At 47.5% G+C, this 20,086-nt stretch overlaps 2 protein-coding genes across 4 annotated transcripts; one reads left to right on the plus strand and one right to left on the minus strand.

Moving 5' to 3' along the window:
* Positions 1-322: 322 nt before the first annotated feature.
* ETHE1 (ETHE1 persulfide dioxygenase) lies at positions 323-11,442 on the minus strand. 3 transcript variants are annotated; one of them, XM_016147688.2, is made up of 7 exons: positions 11,263-11,442; positions 10,759-10,903; positions 10,504-10,652; positions 2,679-2,808; positions 1,203-1,292; positions 714-830; positions 323-515 (listed from the first exon to the last, which is right to left on the minus strand). In XM_016147688.2, the coding sequence occupies exons 1-7, from the start codon at positions 11,341-11,343 to the stop codon at positions 463-465; spliced, it is 765 nt and encodes a 254-aa protein (XP_016003174.1). In that variant the 5' UTR covers positions 11,344-11,442; the 3' UTR covers positions 323-462. The 3 variants fall into 3 exon arrangements, with proteins under 3 accessions (XP_016003174.1, XP_016003175.1, XP_016003176.2); XM_016147689.2 differs by lacking the exon at positions 11,263-11,442 and adding an exon at positions 11,105-11,236; XM_016147690.2 differs by lacking the exon at positions 10,504-10,652 and having other exon boundaries at positions 11,263-11,348.
* A 5,192-nt stretch (positions 11,443-16,634) lies between these two features.
* Positions 16,635-19,692, plus strand: ZNF575 (zinc finger protein 575). Its single transcript, XM_016147695.2, has 4 exons — positions 16,635-16,866; positions 17,142-17,256; positions 17,720-17,831; positions 18,289-19,692. Exons 3-4 carry the CDS (start codon positions 17,750-17,752, stop codon positions 18,945-18,947), a joined length of 741 nt encoding a protein of 246 aa, XP_016003181.2. The 5' UTR covers positions 16,635-16,866; positions 17,142-17,256; positions 17,720-17,749; the 3' UTR covers positions 18,948-19,692.
* The last annotated feature ends 394 nt before the right edge of the window (positions 19,693-20,086 follow it).

A 20,086-nucleotide genomic window follows, 5' to 3' on the forward strand; every position in this document is an offset into this window, starting at 1 on the left:
TTATTGTTATTATTATAAATATTATTATATCCGTTGTACAGATGAGGAAACTGAAGCCTGGAGAAGTGAACAAAATCTTTATCCTGGGTTTCAGAAGAGGATGTGGCTCAACCCCAACATGGTGTTCTAACCCAAGACACCAAGAAGGCCCTGCCCCAGACATGTGTTCGCTTCTGCTCGTGTGTGTTAGAATATCTCCTACTTTGGACTCCCTGGACCTTCACCCTGCCCCATTCTGTGGCTTCTGCAGGGACTAGAAGTAACCCCAGGCACCTCAGCCCAGAAGCCCAATTGGTTCTCCAGGAAACAAAGGGAAGTCAGATTCAGAGATAAAATATTTTTTTTATTCAGGAAGCTCGAGCTGGTGAGGGAGGAAAGAGGAGAGAGGATCCAGCGATGGCACCTCTCCCCTCACCCACCTAGTGCATTTTTAACAGATACGAGCACCTGACAGAGACCATGTCAGGAAGGGAGGGTCTGGACCCCACAACGCATGTTAGCGGGAACGGCAATGTCTGAAAAAGAAGAAACCAAGGGTGAAACTAAGGTGTCCTGGCAGACGCCCCCAGGCCCCAATGGAGACCCAGAAATCCTAAGAGCCCTTCTTTGGGAAACTGGACTCCAGCCGCCAGCCCCTTCCTCCCTCAAACCCAGGAGTCCGGCCCCCAGGCCCCTCCTCATTCAGACCCAGGAGTCCAGCCTCATCTACCCACCTATCTGATGAGGCTTTGGCAAGTTCAGGTTCTCCATGACCTTGACGAACTCTTCACAGCTGAGAGTGAGCCGAGGGTTTAAAGTCCGCTCCTCCTCCACAGTGGACACTGTGAGCCCTAGTGGCCAAGAGGAAGAATGTTCTGGACTACATTTCCCAGGAGGCTTTGGGGGGTACCTCTCTGGCCTGGGACTAACAGGCTCTTCCCAGAATGTCCCTGAGATTGCTTTCCCTCCTCGACCAGCACTATGGGAAATGTAGTTTCCCACGGTTCCCTACGCTCTATAAGGGAGGCCCAGAAAAACCCATGCCACCGTCCAGTGTGGTTTCTACATCCGCACTCAGTACACCTAAATAAGGATCTTTGATCTTTTTGGCCAGAGAAATTTCTGGGAATTGTAATCCCATGCCCCAGGAGGATTACAGCAGTTGGTGCTGTCAAATCGTAGTAAATCCTGTAGGTCACACACCTCCTCCAGGAAGCCCTCACCATGGTAATCATGAGCAGGGTAGATCAGACAATCTCCTGGAAGCGTGAAGATCTTTTCATGGACCGAGTGGTACAAGGTCTTAGCACAGCCTGGGGAGGAAAAGCTCAGAGGTCAGTGGATCAAGAAGACAAGACAAGCCCCCTTAACCCCTTCCCTCAGGAAAAGGGTGAGTGGATAAAATCACTGTAGCCAAACCCTCTCCCTCATTTCCTGCCAGTAGCCCTTCACCTAGGTAGAGAAGGAGAGGGAAGGGCATTCTAGACAGGTGGAACAGCAAGTACAAAGAACTGGGGAATGGTAAGAAATTCATCATGGCTGTAAATAAGGTTAGGATGAGACACTGAGGAGCTGGCCCTAACTCGGGATGCCAAGAAAGGGAAGGTGGACTAGAAGGAAGAAACTAAGGACGTGAGGTCAAGGAGGAGAATGGAGCCATGGTTCTAACAAGGAGCCTTGAGTCCTCAGTTGGGGCAGGCGCAACCTCTCCTGAATGTTCTTTTACCTTTCATTTCAGTCTAAATCCTTCCATTTCATGACTGTATGGGAGTGGATAAAAGGGAGATTAGGAGCCTCAGAGAGAAGACAGAGACTGAGATGGAGAGATAAAGTGGGAGGGAAGAGGAAGCAAGAGGCAGCCTGGAGGTCCGGATCCCCACTGCCAGCTCATCCTGGCTGTCTTTCCTCTCACCCAGTCTCGCCCTTCTCCCCCAAGGCAGCTAAATCCTCCCAATGTATCAGTCAACCCCACATTCATTTTATCTCTTCCTCTCTTTCTCTTCCTCTCTTTCTCTTCCCCTCTCTCTTTCTCTCTCTCTCTCCCCACCTCCTGCCCCCCCCCCCAACTATTCCCTCTGGGAGAATCCCACTGCTATGCTGCTGTGAAGACACTCAAGCATCCCCATGGAGAGGTCCACTTGGGAAATAACTGAGGCCTCCTGCCCAAGGCTAGCACCGGCCTGCCAGCCATGCAAATGAGCCACCTCGGAGGCAGACCCTCAAGCCCCAGGCAGACCTGCAGATGACTGCCGTCCAGGCTGACAGCTCGAATGCACCCTCATGAGACCCTGAGCTGAAACCACCCAGCTAAGCTGCTCCCAGAGTCGTGACTCTCAGAAACTGTGTGAGGTAATACATGTCAATCATTGTTTTAAGTCGTTCAGTTCTGAGGTAATTTCTTTCACGATAGTTAACACACCTGTGAACCTAACTGTCCTCTAACAGCTAAACCCCTCGATCTAACTGTTCCCTCATCTGCTAAGCCCTGAATCTAACTCTCCCCCAATTCCAGCAACTAAATGCCTTGAATTTAATCTTGACTTCTTAAAAGGTTAACGTATGTACGTTCGTTCATTCGTTCGTTCATTCATTCATTCATTCATTCATTCATTCATTCATTCTTCTTGCAACTAATACTTAAAACCCTGGCACACACATAATTACACTAAACTCTTGGACTGAGGAAGGGGGCCTATGACCTTGCTGGAAGTCTGTCCGCCCACAACCTCGGATGAGCAGGGCGTCTCCAGTGAAGGCCATGCTGTGGTCATTCAAGACGAAGGTGACACAGCCCGGGGTGTGGCCAGGGCTGGCCCGTGTCTCCAAGGCCTGGTGGGGAGGGAGAGTGCAGAGAGTCAGCAAGATGCCCGTGGCTCTGTCCTTATGTTGAAACCGGATCCCAGGAGCCCCCACCCTACCCCAGGGTCACATCTAGATAACCTTTTTTTTGTAAAAAAATTAAGTTAGACTTCCAGGCACAAACTTCACACCAGAATAAACTCCGAATGAATTAAAGGCAAAAAGATAGAACCATAAAACTGACAGCAACAAAAATATAAATGAATAGATTAGGAAAGAACATTACATGTGATCCCAAAAGTTGTAAATCATTAAGGAAAACATCAATGGTTTGCTTTTATATCAATTTGAACTTTTAGAATGACAAAAACATCATGAAAAACTTAAAGGGAACAAGCTGGCAAACACATTTGTAACACATATACCACACTGTGATCAGAATACTTCACATATGAACAGATCTTGCAAATCAATAAGAAAAGATAAGCATACTAATATAAATATGGAATACTGAACGATCATTAAAACTATCACTAAAATAAAATGTAATGATGTACACAAATATTTCAGAACATAAAAAGATGTTTAATATCTAGTAAGTACAAAACACAGGTTACAAAAGCCATTTGTATACTGTCATCTTTTTAAAACTTTTATTCATTAACTCTAAATATATATTTTGTTCTTTATGTTTTTCCTATATCTTTTTTTTAATAACAGTGAACATGTAACTTTATAATTAAAAATAAAAATTCAGGATACGCTAAAGAGCTAAACATAAAAACATAAAAATTCTAGAAGGAAATACAGAAGGAGATATATCAAAATCAAAAACAAAATCAGAATTAAAAGACAAAAAAAACTCAGAGACAATATTAGCAGCATATATAAGAAAGTATAATAAAGTGTGAATAGCCATAATATATAAACAGCTCCTGGCATCAATGAGAACTCCCAAAAGAAAATGGGCAAAAGATGGCCATTAAGAACCCTCGACACAAACGAGCACAAAGATGCCCACCCAGGGAGTTCTCATAGTCTAAACTCCCACATGCAGTTCAGGGAAACAATTTTCAGAAAAAAATTATTACCCTAATGATACAATGACCACTTGTAAGGTTAGTTCCCACTCACACATCAGTCTTCCTCTCTTAATAGGGCCTCTCTCACCAATTAGCACCCTTGTCCGGATCAGGCATCTGCTGATTACTGAAGAACACCATATGCAGATTCTGTGTCCACATCCAACATCCATTCTGCCGTTCCCCACTAAGGTGTCCAACTTGGTTTGGGGCATCAGTGTGCCCAGCCAAGCACATTCCCAGCCTCCCTGGCAACTTGGGTGGCCTCCAACACAGTTCTCTGGCCAGTGAGATCTCAGTGAGTCTCCTGAGGATTTCTGGGAAAGAGTTTCCCTCCCTTGTAAAAGGGACTGGTACCTCCTCTTTCTGCTTCATCTGGCTCTGGACACAAGGTGCAATGGCTGCAGCTACAGCAGCTACCTTGTAACCCTGAAGGAAAAGTCAAGAGAATCTCACAAATGATAGTGCTGCTGAATCAAAGAGGGTCACTGCCTCCTTCCAGATGTCTTGTTATAGGAGAAAATTAAATTCCTATTTATTTAAGCCACTGTATGGGTTTTTCAGTTACTTGCAACCAATCATCTTCCTAACGCATATACAAAAGTATACATGTGCAGCAAAAAACAATACAAAGCAAAATCACAAATCTTACAAAATCTCGTATGAAAAATCACACCCTTTTAAAATTAACATTACCTTTCAGTGATAGAGGGGTGATCTTTCTCTTTTTATTTTGTATGTTTCCATAGTCTCTGATTTTTTAAAACAAAAACCATGGGCGTCTTTTGAACTGGACATATAAATGGATATTCAAGAGTAATGTTCAAAAATGCTTAACCACAGTTATCATGGGTACTGGCCCATCAGAAGGACATCAGCTGTAAACAACCAATACAGTTAATCAAGAGTATGTAAATGGTATATATAAGTGTGCATGCATATAAATTGAACATTTTAATATCACTTGAACAAAATCTTGTTTGCTTCATGGATCAAGATCTCCTAGGCCTTTGGTGACTGAGTCTGTGTCGTAAGTGGTTTTGCTGATGATCAGCCTCCCTGACCTTTCCTTGCTCTGAAATATCTACCCCTACAATCCTGTCCGTTTCTGGCTTCATCGCCTCCTGCTTGAACAAACCACCAGCCTCCACCCTGGCCTCCCAGCCTCTCGTGTATCTCCCACATGACCCTGAGGGTGTTTCCTGTCGCCCAGATCCAAGCCTGTCCCTCTCTGTTGAAAACCCATCCTCAGCCTGACTTTTAAGGGGCTCCTCAGCCCCCACTTGGCGACTGCTTACCTTTTCAGCCAAACGGTCTGTAACATCCTCCTTCCCTCGGCACACTCAGCTCTTCTGAACCCCAGGGTCGTTTCCAGAAAACACTGGGCTCTTCCGCACCTCTCTGCCCATACATTTCCCTGCCAGGTGCACCCTTCCCCCTTCTCCCGTCAGTCCGGTCTACCCATTCTTCAAGAGCCCCGACACTGACTGACCCCTTCTCCTGTGCCAGGCTCATCCAGTCCAAACATGTTCTTAGGAGGTAGGTACCATTCCTATCCCCCCTCTACAGATGAGGAAACCGAGGCACAGAATTAGAACGAACAAACTCCCTGTGACAAAATGATTGAATCTCAGACATAATGATGAGCATACAGAGAGGGCGAGATGCAAAAGTGGAGTGGAGGGGAACAAAATGGTATTATCTTATGACGATGGGATTTCATCTCTAAATCCAGATGTAAAAGGTTTCTCTCTTGGTGAGCTGCATGGACTAGTAATTATGAGCGCTCTCTGGAGCCAGATGACATGGGCTCTAAATCCGGCTCTGTTATCACTAGCTATGGGACCTTAACAATTTATTTCACAGCTCTCAGTTTCTCTGCTCATTTGTAAATGGGGATAATAACTGTTCCCACCTCATAGGGCTATCGTAAAAATTAAATTATTTCGTTTACGTAAAGCACTTAGAAAAATGCCCAGTGCAAAAATACTGATCTCGTGGCAGCACAAGGCCTCCTGGGTTAAAATCCTGCCTCAGCCACTTTCTCAGTGTAAATGTTAGTCAAGTCGCTTTTGCTCTCTGCACTTCCTTCTCCATAAAATGGGGAAATATGTCTTATTTCACTATGTGATTATGAGGTTTAATGAGACCTATCTGTCAAGAAAGAGCTAGCAGAAGCCCAAGGGTCAGATTCGGCCATAGAAGTGCTTTGTGTGTACTGTTCAGTAGTTATTAGAAATATGAATTTGTTGTTTATCCTTCAAAAGTAGAAGATTTCTCAAAAATGTATATCTGCAGCTTCTGGGTTTTTGTTTTTTATGTGTTGTTGTTTAAAGGCTTGGCAGTGGACAGTCTACATTCCTAAATATGACTAAATCAATTTGAATTGTGCAGTGGGTATCCCCCATAAACAGAGCATGTACCCTAATATTTGCCACAGACCTCACCACTCCCTGTAGTGATATTTGATTATGAAAATCCTTCTAGATAAATGCTGTGAAAATACACTTATACAGAGTTTAGCGCAATGCCTGGTGAGAAGCAAACATTCAATAGCTGATAATTATTATTAAATTATTGTTAAGCAATACAAAAATATCTACAATCTACTTCAGTTGACGGCAAAAAGAAGTTTTAAAAAACAAATCAAATGACACCGTGAGGAAACGATCAGACACACCCAGAATGTGGGATATTCTACAAGACGACAGGCTTCAAAGGTCACAGTCATGAAGGAGAAAGGGTAGGAAACCGTTCAAGGTTTAAAGACACTGAACTGACAGAGCAGCCAAATGCCAAGCACGAATCTCGAATGGGTCTTGGTTCCGAAAAACGGCTGTAAAATTGATTCTTAGGGCAACTGGAGAAATTCAAACATAGGCTGGATTTAAGAAATATTGCCCATTTTGTTAGGTGTGACAAAGAGTTTGTAAAAGAATGGTTATCAAAGTGTAGCCCAAGGAACCCTGAGAATCTCCAAGACCAAAACCACAGAACATTCCAACTGAGCCTGCTTTGCTCCCCATTTTTTCAACACATTCATTCCTCAATTCCATGATGCATCAAATACTGGACGCCATTCTTTCCCGGTTTCCGGCAGCAGCTATGTCTTCTGAAACTACCTGCATCTGCTAAACCCCACCCCAGAGGTATCAGTGCAAGCCCGTGGCGCACTCACCTTGAAGTTCCCACAGCCCACACTGCCCCCTGGTGGCAAATAGGCTCTCGGCTTCTTTTCCTTTCTGTCCCCAAGTCCATTCTTTTGCTCCATTCTTCAAAAGTACTTAATCTTGGTATGACCTTGCAGTGTTTCTATGCCCTCTTTACTCAAAAACTCCAAATGATATTTTCCATTGTAGCTAAATACTCTGAATCTCCATCAGCTAAACCTTCCTTTCTTTTGCGGGAACAAAATAAGATGGAGTGATGGATGGATAAAGGCGTATGCTGTAAATGTTTTTCAACTTTTCTATATGCTTGACATTGTTCAAAAATATTGAGGGTGGGAAAGACTTGCTCCACAATTCAAATGTTTAATTCCAAAAAAAAAAGAAGCACTGAAATTCTCATGTGGGCCACATAATGGTCACCTGATTCCCTGTGTACGCCCCAAACAATTAAATCAGAATCTCAAAAATGAGACCTGGGAATCAGTGTCTCGGGCAGCACGCCACTTAATTAACACACTTACAGGAAACTAACTTTCTGAATCTACCAGCCCTCATGGGGAGTAAAATGTTCAAGTCTCAATCACTGCGTATTAAAATGAAATTCATTCTAAAATAAAACATCTAAATTTGGCCCACTAAGAGTGTACAATGTACAGACAGTTAAAAAAAACTGTTAGTGGACAGTTTCCACTAAAATTAAACATATGTCAGTTCTGTGACCCAGCAAGTCCACTCCTTGCAGTCAAGGGTAATGTCAATCAAGAGATCTGTACAAGAATCTTCACAGCAGCGCTATAGTAATAGCCCCAAACTGGAATCAGCCATCAAAAGGAGGATGGATAAACTCTCATAACTTTGCACAGTGAAATTATTTGTATCCGGGGTTGCCGAGCTATGGCCAGTGCACCAAATTGGGTCTGCCGCCTGCTTTTGTAAGGCCTGAAAGCTAAGAACGGTTTTTACACTTTTTCATGGTTGAAAACAAAATCAAAATAAGAATGATATTTTATGACATGTGAAAATTATTGAAATTAAAATTTCAGTGGCTTTAAGTAAAGTTCAATTGGGGCACGACCATGCTTATTCATTTACGTATCATCTGTGGCTGCTTTCACACCAACAGAACTGAATAGTTGTGACAGAGACCATATGGCCCGCAAACCAAAAACATTTACTCTGGTCCTTTACAGAAAAAGTTTGTCAACCCCTGGTATATAGCAATAGAAGGAAAGAATTAACAACCATATACAATATTATGTACAGTGAAAGAAGCCAGAACAAGAGAATACATTGTGATTCCTGTTTAGAAGGCCCAGAACAGGCAGAACTAATCTATGATCAAGACAGAGGAATTGTCCCTTGGAAGAGTGTCGAGGGCCAGAAAGAGGGACAAGGAAGGCTTCTGGGGTGATAGGCATGTTCTGTATCTGGATCCAGGCGGTGGATACTGAAGTGTAGACATGTAAAAACCCACCAAGCTTCACATGTACAATATGCGTACTTTATTATATGTATATTACAATTCAATTTTTAAAAGTAGGTGAAGAAAACTAAGGGAGAGAAAAAAAAATGAGCGCATCTCTAAAGGTTTATAAAGAACTCAGGTAAAAACCAAACAAAATACTGAATAATCATAATGCCAGATAATAACAAGTGTTGACAAGGGTGTGGAGGAACTGGAAGCTCATTTGCTGCTGGTGGAAACATAAAATGGTGCAGCTACTTTGGATAACAGTCTAGCAGGTCCTCAAACTGTTAAATATAGAGTTATCATATGATCCAGCAATTCCATCCTAGGTATGTGCCCAAGAGACATAATAACATGTGTCCACACAAACACTTGTACAAGGATACTCATAGCAGCATTATTCATAATAGCCAAAAAAGGGAAACAACTCAATTGTCTATAGACTGATGAATGAATTAATAAATGCAATAGAGCCGTACAATGGAATATTATCCGATAATAAAAAGAAATGAAGTACTGATGCATGCTACATGGATGAACCTTAAAAACATATGGTCAGTGACAGAAGCCAGTCACAAAAGGCCACATATTGTATGATTCCATTTCTATGAAATGTCTAGAATAGGCAAATCCATAGAGACAGAAAGTACAGGTTAGTGGTTGCCTAAGGCTGTAGAGATGAACTGCGGGGCTGGAGTGACAGCTACGGGCTGTGGGGTTTCTTTTTGGAGTGATGAAAATATTTAAAAATCAATTGTGGTGACGAACGCACAACTCTGTGAATATATTAAGTCACTGAACTGCATGCTTTACATGGTGAATTGGATGGTTTGTGCATCATGCCAATAAAGCCGTTTAAAAAAGCAAACACTGAAGTTAAATCTACCACAGCTGAACACTCAGCAGTCACTGAAAACATCACCCATTTAGTTCAACAACGGGCTCATCCTGACACAAAATCCAATCATTTTTAGCTCTTCTACGGTTTCTCAGCCCAAGAAATGCTTGTTAGCACCTGACTATTGTGTGTACAGTTTGCATGTGTAACACATTTTTCTTTTTTACCTCCTTCCAGAAAAAGGCTTGAAATAAAGAGGCTGTAACCATGGTAGCTAAATCTTCTGATCCCACACACAGCCCTCATGTCAGCTAAATGCTGACTCAGATGAACTATCTCCATTTTTAGCAAAACCCTCTAACCTGGAGGCTGAGTCCTCAACCTGTCAACCTGACATTGTGCTGCCAAAGTCAGCCAAATTCTCTACATTTTAAGCAAGCTGCCGGCAGTTTCGGTTCTGAGTCGCAACTCCCCCCACCACCACCACTCCCACTACCACCCCACGCCTGCCCAGCGCCTCCCCACCCCTCCCCACCCCTCCTCCATAGTACCCCGGGTTGAAATTCTGCCCGGAAACTTGCCCGTTATGCCTGTGACAAAGAAAAGAGAGGATGTAGGCACCTTCAGACACAGTTCTGGTGTGGGGCAATAGCAGGGCTGGGGCCAGACTGCGGGGTGGGGTGGGGGGGGAGGCAAGGCTGCACCCAGGGCGCAGCGTTTAAGGAGCCAAGTTCACTGGAGGGCGCTGACCCTGAAAGTGAGTGCCTCCTTAAACGTTGCACCTAGGTGCCTCGCCGGCCTCTCCAGAGTCCTGACCTTGGGGAACAGGATGCTATTTCCTCCAGATGTGGCTCTCAGAAAGTAGGGTAGGTCTCCCTCAGTCCCAGACTCTGCATTTCAGCCCCCAATCCGCTTTTAGGGAGGCCCCAGGCCAAAGGAGCCACACCAAAGCCGCAGGAAACTTCCTAAGTACTATTGACTTAAGGGGCTCGGCCAGAGACACACCTGCCCAGAGCCTCTCGACCCAGTGCCCCACCTGGGTTAATGGCGCCCTCCTCCCAGAGACAGAAACTCAGGGGTCAGGAGGCCAGGCCCTCAGCCCTCTCTTCTCTTAAATCCAATAATCCCAGGGCCACTACCCTCTGGGGGACCCAACATCCAACTCACGAAGCGCCCGAAGTGGATGGACTGTCCATCCTCTATGTGCAGGTCGGCCTGGGCCCCACTAAGGCGGGAGATGACAGACTGGCAGCCGGGAAGTAGGGACCGGAGCAGCCCTGAGCCCGTAATGTGGTCCGCGTGGCAGTGGGTGTTCACTGGGAGAGAGAGGAGCGCCAGGTCCAGGGGAGCATAGGGGCGACGCAGGATTCCCAGGCCCCACCCTGGCCTCCCTCAGATCAGAAGTCTGGCCCCGAGACTGACCAGCATACAGCAGCCGCAGCCCCAGCTCCTTGACCAACTGGACGTCCCGAGGCGCAGTCTCCAGAACAGGGTCGATCAGAACGGCCTCTCGGGTCTCTCTGTCACCCAGGAGGTACGTGTAGGTGCAGCTCGTGGGCTCAAACATCTGGGAGGGGGCGGGGGGGGGCGGGTGAGGGCGCAGAACCAGAACCCCATTCACTGGGGACCCGGGAGTCCAGGCCTCCCCTCGATTCCCTTCCTAAGAGCCAGAAGCAGAAACCCCAGCCACTTCCCTCCCCCAGATGCAGGAGTCTGGGGCCCCAGCAACCTACTCCACGAGGACCGAGGAGTACCCATTTTCTAACACCCCCAATCCAGTGTCCCCGGCACCCTCTTCGGTAAAAGAGCCAGGAACCAGCTCCGAGCCCGGGCTCCTAGATCGTTTCCGTTTTAAAGGACCCGGGAGTTCCGCCCTTGCCGCTGCCCGGGCCGCTTGTCCCGCTCTCCGGTCCCGCCTGCTGTCACCTGCCGCAGGAGGACGGGGGCTCCAGCCCGGCAGTGCTGGCTGAGCCGCCGCCCCGCGACCCTCAGTGCGGCCGGCGCCATCGCGCTGGTGGCCGGGTGCGGACCCAGCGGTGCCAGCGCCCTCGAAAGCAGGGTGTACCCGGCTGACCCAGACGGACTGGGCCAGGGCGAGGGCGAGGGCGCGGCCCGCCCTAAAGGAGCTGCGGGCGCGGGCGCAAGCGCCGGCGCGGGGGCGGGGGCGGGGCCTTGTCTTAAAGAGGCCGCGGGCTGGGAGGTGGGACCAGTGCGGGGTCCCCCGGATCAGGGCCGCGAGGGCGGTGGGGAGATGAGAGACCGAGAAGGTAGTGAGACCTAGAGAATAAAGGAACACGGAGACACTCAAAGGCCGAGGGAGAGACGCTGGGGGAGGCGCAGGACAGAGGGAGAAGTAGAAACTCAACAAGAGGCCCCAATTCACACACAGCCCAGGGGCCATCTTATAGGAAAAGACGGTGGTTGGCTCCTCATTGTTTGGCTCCAGGTCACTTCAAGGACTGCTAACTGGGTGCCTGGCTTCCAGAACAACACTCGATCCCATTAAAGTTTATTTTAAAATTGCTTGTTTTATCAGGAATGTTTATTTCTTCCTAGGAAGAAATCATTTAAAAAAAATTAATTTGCATTGTATCTTGCAAATCAGGTTGGGGTCATCTGGCTTTTGTTGGGATGTGAACCTTTGAACATGGCCTAAACTTGAGAATTGTGTTGTCTGGTCACAGCCTACCTGAAGTGTGTGGTTTGGAATCCTACCATTCTTGTCTGAAGGGTCTAAGCCACTTTGTCACAGTGAAGCGCTCATGATTTCCAGCCCACGTGCTCCAGAGGAAGGGTTTCTGGCCACTACTGTTGACCCTTGGAAAACATGAGTCTGGACTGCACTGGTCCATTTATACACGGATTTTTTTTTTCATTAAATATATTGGAAATTTGGGTGAAGATTGTGAAAATTTGAAAAAATTTTCAGACGAATCACATAGCCTAGAAATATGAAAAAATAAAAGATGTCATGAATGCATAAAATTATGTACATATTTTCTTTTCCTTATGATTTTCTTAATAACACTTTCTCTAGCTTTCTTTACTGTAAGAATGCAGTATTTAATACATATGACATGCAAAATATGTATTAACCAACTGTTTTTGTTATCGATAAAGCTTCCAGTCAACAGTAAACTATTAGTAGTTAAATTTGGAGGGATTCAAAAAGTATACGTGGATTTTCAACTGCACAGGCTGGCGGGGGGTGGGGGGCGGTGAGGGGAGAAGAGGGGAGGCATCCCTAACCCCTGTATTCTTCAAGGGTCAACTGAATATCCCACGTTGTCTTAACTCTGCAGTTTGCAAGGCATGGGCCTTGGATGGGATTCTCAGGCCAAGCCCCACATTAATTTCTTTCCGCAAGGTCTGCTTTGACTTGGGCCTATGGAGCTTTGTTTCATTTAAATTTAATATACATGCCATTTTTCCTAAAAAATCTATACCTCTCTGTCCCCTTGTGTTTGGGGAGACAACTAGTGCTCCCTCTGCGGTCCTCTCTCCTTGCTGCAGTAAGTCAATAATACCAAACTTTGCCAGACTCCTAGTATTCCTGGTGGTCTTTATTAGGGGAGAGACTCAGAGAGCCCCTCAGAGACTTGAGAGTGTAACACTCAGAGATACTAAAGAGAGAGAGACCTGGAGAGATTTCAGAGATATATGGAGAGATACAGAATTGAAACGAGATGTTTATCAAATAAATAAGGTCATGAGGATGCACTTGGAGATTCTAGAAGATTGTGACAGATGGAAAGAGATGACATTAGAGCAGGGAGAAATCTGCAGGAAAAAAAGGAGGGAATCTCTCAGATCCAGGAGGCACCCAGAGAAGAGAAAAACAGACAGGAAAGTTCAGCGTCAAGGAGAGAACTTTATTCCTCACATTGAGGTCTTCTGCAAGCCCAGCCCAAGCTGAGTGAAGACCCAAAGGTGAGTTCTTGGTCTGGGTCGGGGAGAGAGGCTCAGACAGCAGGCTCAAAACAAAGGATGGTGCCAAGATTCCCAGGAGATTAAGGAAGGGAGGAGCCAGGAAAATGGAGACTCTCAGGTGCTCTTTACTGTGAGGGGCCCCCCAAAAACGCCACCTCGTCCCTATGGCTCATTTCTGATGTTTCTGCAGAATTGTTGACCACCAACCTGTCACTTGAAGGCATGCATACCCTCTGGTGTTTTTGTAGGGTCATCTGTGGGGTGTTTCAAGAGTTAGTTAGAAACTTTGGCTTCATTCTTCTCAGTTGTGTGACCTCCACCTCAAAGCCTTATTCTGGGTTTCAGTTTTCTCATCTGTAAAATGGGGTTGAAAATAGTTTCTCCCTCATGGCGAAGATCCACTGAATTCACACACACGTAACAAGTTGTGGACAGCACCTGGCACAGACCAAGCTCTCAGTGGGGGTTGGCTCTCATTATTTCATCGCCATCCATGACTTCTTCACTGTCTTGCCACCTCCTTCCAACTCATCACTAGGCCCTGTTGAGTTAACCTCTCCAATCAGGCTACTTTTCCAGCATCACACCCTCTGCCCACTTTTTCTTTTTTTTGAATAAGAGTATCTGCATTTATGTTCATACAGGTTAATTGTTCTATAGTTTCAACATTTTTCTCTCAAAAAAAAACCCCAAAAGTATCTCAAAGGTTAGAAGAAGCAGCAAAGCACAAACACAAATTACCTGGATTCCAGGGCCAGGCTGCAAGGGTTCAAACCTTGACCTTGCTACTTCCTGCTTGTGTGACCCTGGATTAATGACCTCCCCCATCTGTGTCTCATTTTCCTCTTCTGTACAATGAGGATAATTGTAGCACCTCCTTTTAAAAAGTTGCTTTAGGATTAAATGAATGAATGCATCAATCACTAGTGATATAAATCACTCTGGTATAAGTGTGAAATAAATGCTGATAATTAATATTGTAACTAATATATAGTAGCTGCCTCACTAGGCTTCTGGCTTCCTCTCTGCCTCCCTACAATCTATTTTCATGCAGCAACCAGAGTGAGACTTTTGAAATGTCAATGAAAAGGAAAATGAAGAGTCACACCACACAAATGCAACGTGTGGATCTTGTTTAGATACTGATTCAAACAAACCAAGTGTAACATAAAGATATTTATGGGATATGATAACTGCCATATAGCTTCAAATTCATCTGGAAGGAGTGGGTGGGGGAAATAAAGCAACACTGGCCATGACTGAGTAATTGTTGATGTTGGCTAATTCTATTATTAAATGCAGAGAACAATTCTATTATTCTCTTGACTCTTCTGTATGTTTGAAATAAAATAAAACTTTGTGCTTAGAAAGGAAAAAGAAAAGATTACATTTTTCCCTTGAACAATGTGGATTTGAACTGTGGGGTCCACTTATACTCGGATTTTTTAATTGGCCCACTCAGCTCAAACCCACATTGTTTAAAGGTCAGCTGTACATGGGGACGATTTGAACACTATGCGACATGTGATACCATTAAAAAATGACTCTAAATTTTGAAAGGTGTGATAATAATATTGTGATTATGTTTAAAAGAGAGAGAGTTCTTTTTTTTTTTTTTTTTCCAGAGACACAGACCAAAATGTTTCTGGGTGAAATAGCTGGAATTTGCTTCAAAATAATTCAGTGGGCTCAAGGAGGGGTGTTTGGGAAATGATGAAACAAGACTGGCTACATGAACCTGGGTGATGAGTATATGGGAGTTGGTTACACTCTTCTCCTCCCTCTCCTTTTGTGTATGTTTGAAATTTTCCATAACCTAAAAATATGGTTCAAAAAAGAATGTATGGAAATCTAAACTAGTTCATGTCACTTTCTGTATTTAAAACCCTCCCTTGGTTTTCCATTTGGTTTAGACCTCTTGCCAACTCCTTGACCTCAAGTTCTACATTTTCCTCATCATTCTACCTTCCATTTCGGAGAGCTCTTGGATATTAATTCTGTCAAGCATCCATTTGACACAGATTTGTTGAATGCTTAATGTGTGCTAAGCCCTGTTCCGGATACTGGGGACAGAGATAAACAAGATCAACAGGTTGTCCATCTTAACAGAGCATACATTGTAGAAGACAGGTGTAGAGTGTTAAGTGCACATAAAGGGGATGAGACAACAGAGGGAAGAGGCTCCGTGAGCTCAGGTAGGCAGAGGACGTCTTCTGCAGCAGAAATATTTGAGCTGAGATGTGAGGGAGGAATCAGAAAGCAAATTTGTGAAGGAAGAGCCTTGGGGACAGAGGGCACAACTAGTACAAAGGCCCTGGGGTAGAACTGACCATAGCACATACAGGAAATGGAAAGTCAGTGGGTCTAGAGCATGGCATGACACGATGGAGAGACACCCTGAACACAGCACCCTCCTTCCCATCTTGAGATCTGTGCCTTTGTGGTTCCTCGAACAGCCTTGACCCTGTCATGATCTAGTTTAATGCACAGTAAACCCGAAAAGCAATGTTGGTAATATTTACTGGGCACTGCAGGCACTGTTCTAAACACTTTCCATTGATTATTGAATTTATTCCTAACAACCCTAGATTGCATAGACAAGAAAACTGAGGCGCAGAATAATGAAGTGCCTTGCCCAAGGTCACATAGCTAGAAAGTGGCAGAGTCAAGATTTCAAACCACTCACCCATGCAATCTGGCTCCAGAGCCCAAATAACTCCCGTCTAACTCCCCAGGTTCCTAGGGATCGCCAGACCATGTTGATTATCAGGGCGGATTTTTATGGGCACTTCACGGTCATTCCAGTACTGGACAGAAACGTGCACGGTCCCTGCCCAGCGAAGGGTGCCAAGTGTGCCACCTGGGGTAAGGCACCGGCAGCTCCTGCTGTTCCGGAACACAGGCCTAGGCACACTCTCTCTTCTGGGCCATAGCATTGAGGTGTGAGGGGCTGAGAATCTTAAATCAACCAATGGCAAAGGGTGCTGGGGTGCTATGCAAATCATGTGCCTTTTATTGGGCGTCAGTTCGGCCTGGAGCCCCGCCCCGCCCTCTCTCCACGAATTAGCGGGACTTAAGAGGTGGAATGGGCAGCCAGTTGAAACTGCCTCGGGAGATGGAACTCAGGCTCACAGCGAAATGCTCGAAAAGAAGAGGAGCACAGAAAAGCTGGGTGCTGTCTCTGTGACAGATCTAGAGGCAGCTTCTTCGTGTCGGCTCTTGCATGTGCTTGACTCTAGTCAGCCACCGTAGGCCTCGCGAACTGCTGTACATTTTCCTACCGTCCTTGGACCGCTGATTCCGCGCCTGCTCACCAACTTGCCTGCCTCGCACATCCACCCTGGCGTCTACCCCGCCAGCCCCCGCGAGCCGAGACTGCGCATGCGTACTGACGCCCCCACCGGCCGAGTGTGGGCGGAGGGGATGGAAATGAGGCAGGGCCGAAACGCTCGCGCGCGCTCCCTGCGCTCCCCTACAGCTGTTGGGTGCGCGGCGGGAGGTGCGACTCCGCCGCGTCCGAGGGCAGCGCCGCTTCAGCCGTCGCTGCCGCTGCCGCTGCGGGGGCCTGGAGCCCTTCCTCCGGGGACTGGCCGTCCGCAGGTGAGAGTGCAGGGGTCTGGGCCCAGACGCCTGGGTCTTCGAGAAATGGTTAGGGGCAGGACGCTAGGATCTCCCGGAGAGAGATCGATTGGGGTCCAGATGCACAGGTTCCGGAGGGACTGCATCAGTGCCTGAGCCTTGGGGAGGGTGCACTGGTGCCCGAATGCCAGGATCCCGAGGGGTGCAATTGAGCCGGACGCTTGGGATCCCAAGGGAGAGATCCATTAGGGGTCTCTGGATCGCAATACACCCACGTTCCTTCTGTCTTCTTCCAGGTCTCTCCTCTACATCCCGCGGCCCCAGCCCCATGCCTGGGATGAAATTTAGCGGCAAGGAAGAAATTTACTGGTGCAGGCGGCGTCAATAGAATGAGACTAAGTCAAGAGCCAGGTAAAGCTACCTTTTCGATGTGAAATCTCGCCCACTGAGCTCTTAGGCCCCTCCCCTGGATCCCAGCTGCGGAGCAGCCCCGGAGGGGTTCTGTTTGTATAGCTCCACCCATTCCCGTCGTAGGTACCGAGGCTGGGAGGTTATGATGGGGAGGTTCCGCCCACTCTGGGCATAGGCCCCGCCCGCTCAGCGTTTAGGACGGATAAGTTGCAGAGGTCCCACTGGAGGCTCCGACCCTAGGTCTAAGTTGCAAAGGGAAGGCCTCTAGGTCAGGTTTGCACAGCCCCTCCCATCGTGCTCTTAGGCTCGGCCTTCCCGCAGTTCTCGCACTCGCTTTAGGATCCCAGACTAAGTAGAGCCCGCTCCTAAACAGACTGACCCGACAGACTCCTGATTTTAGGCCTTCTTGCTCCATCCCCATTAACCTGGTAATCACCCGCGCCGCCCCCTTTCCGGCCCTTAGGCCCTCCCTTTAGGTTCTTGGGTCAGCAGGATGCTGGAGCGAGAAGCGGAGTCCAAGGCCAAGGCCACCGATCCTAGTCCTACTACTGGCAAAGAACTAGTGACCAAAGGAGGTGAGAACTGCCCTGCCTGTGGAGTTGCGGTGGGGGGACATTCTCCAGGAATCTCAGGGTGAAAGTTTGAGGGCCCAGGGAGATGACCATTTGGGATCCCTCAAAATGTCATCCTGGGGAGTCCTCTTGGTAGGCTTTGGGGTGATCATTCCTAGGGCTCAGGAAATTACAGAGGGACAGGGAGGATGACATACAGGAGTTGTGTTATCACTTGAGAAGAACATAAAAGCGGACACCTAACTTTGGGGAAGCCTTAGCTGTAGTGATCCAGGGAGCCCCTTAGGATAATGGGTGGCAGGGGTTGGGGAACAGAAACATGAATTTGGGGAATTTCAGTATGATACTCGAAGTGCCCAGATACACTCGACTATCAAAGCGGGGTGGGTTGGGGAGCCCGGCCTAGCCTCAGGGAGTTGGCTGCTGCCAGGAGCCCACCAGCCCTCCTGTCCCCCCCTAGCTCCACATCAGGGTTCGCCTAAGAAGCCCCGCCAGTCGGCTCCACGGGCCGACGCGTCTGCGGGGCCGCCTTCCCGACCACGCCGGCGGCCCCCGCCCCAGCGCCCGCACCGCTGCCCGGATTGTGACAAGGCCTTTTCCTACCCGTCCAAACTGGCCACACACCGGCTAGCACACGGCGGCACCCGCCCCCACCCGTGCCCCGACTGCCCTAAGGCTTTCTCCTACCCCTCCAAGCTGGCGGCCCACCGCCTGACGCACAGCGGCGCTCGCCCGCACCTGTGCCCACACTGCCCAAAGGCCTTTGGCCACCGTTCCAAGCTGGCAGCCCACCTCTGGACCCACGCGCCTGCCCGTCCCTACCCGTGCCCAGACTGCTCCAAGTCCTTCTGCTACCCCTCCAAGCTGGCAGCCCACCGCCACACGCACCATGCCACTGATGCCCGCCCCTATCCTTGTCCACACTGCCCCAAGGCTTTTTCATTCCCCTCCAAACTGGCTGCCCATCGCCTGTGTCATGACCCCCCCACGGTGCCAGGCGGCCAGGCGACGGCCAGGCATCGCTGCTCCAGCTGCAGCCAAGTCTTCGGCCAGAGACGCCTCCTGCTCCTTCACCAGCGCAGCCACCACCAAGCTGAGAACCAGGGGGAGCGGGAGTGAGCCCTTCCCTACGCTTACCGCCCATCCCTGCCTCCAGTCCTGATCAATAAAGAGGTGGCATTCCTAAACCAGGCTTAATGGACTTGCCTCTGCTAGCTGGCAGGGAGGTTGACCCCTCATACAGGGCTCAATCTTACAAGGCAGATGAATTCTTTGCTACCCCATTTTGGGGATGGGGTTGCGCCACCCACAGAGTTAATGGCTGGGCCTCAGACCATGGACCTAAAGCTGTAGCTTTCAGCTCTGGTTTTTCCCACCAAGGTAAAAAGTCCACTAGCGTCGTGGGTTGGTGAGGAGTATGGAGAAACAGGGTCTATCCTTATTGTTGTAGGTTAAATGGTGCTTCCATTTTGGCTATTTGACTGTATATATAAAATAATTAAAATGCACACATGTACCTGTCAACTATTCCACTTCTAGGAATTTATCCTATAAACTCAAGCCCATGAACAAGGCATAAGGGCCAGGGTGTTCACTCAGTGCAGTGCCCAAAGATGGGAAACAATCCATCTTTGATAGTGCCCATCAAAAGGGGACCAGCTCATGAATTGCAATACAGTCATAGGACGGAAGATGTAGCTGTAAGAGAAACTCAGCTATGTACTGATGTGGAAAGATTCCCAAGATACACTAAATGAAAAAAAGCAAGAACAAAGGGTATACTACTGATAGTATAAAAAATGTTAAAGCACAAGCTTTGGAGCCATCCCAGACCCACAACATACGAGCTACACAGCCTGGACAAGCTTTGTCACTTCCTTGGACTCAGATGCCTTATCCATAAAACGGGAGGGTTATGAGGCCGTTGGGTGCAAACATCATCTCGGGCAAAGGCAGTTCCCTTCTGCAGCCAGTTTCTCCCATTCATAAGTTCGAGCTAATACTGGACTGCTCTTCATTCCACCCATGTATTAAGCACTTACTGTGTGCTGGAACCTGCACAGAGTGTTAGGAACACAGCAGTCAACAAGATAGACCTGGTCTAGTGAAGGGAGTGGCATAACAAGTAGTGGCAAAACAACAACAACAAAAACATAATGACACAAAGTCCATTTTGAAGAACAAGTAGGGAGCCTGGTCCTGACACGCATCAACCCTCACCTGTAGATCAGGTTGGCAAACTTCTGCAAAGACCAGAT

This window comes from Rousettus aegyptiacus, unplaced genomic scaffold, assembly GCF_014176215.1.
Source record: "Rousettus aegyptiacus isolate mRouAeg1 unplaced genomic scaffold, mRouAeg1.p scaffold_m13_p_14, whole genome shotgun sequence".
Lineage (NCBI taxonomy): Eukaryota > Metazoa > Chordata > Mammalia > Chiroptera > Pteropodidae > Rousettus > Rousettus aegyptiacus.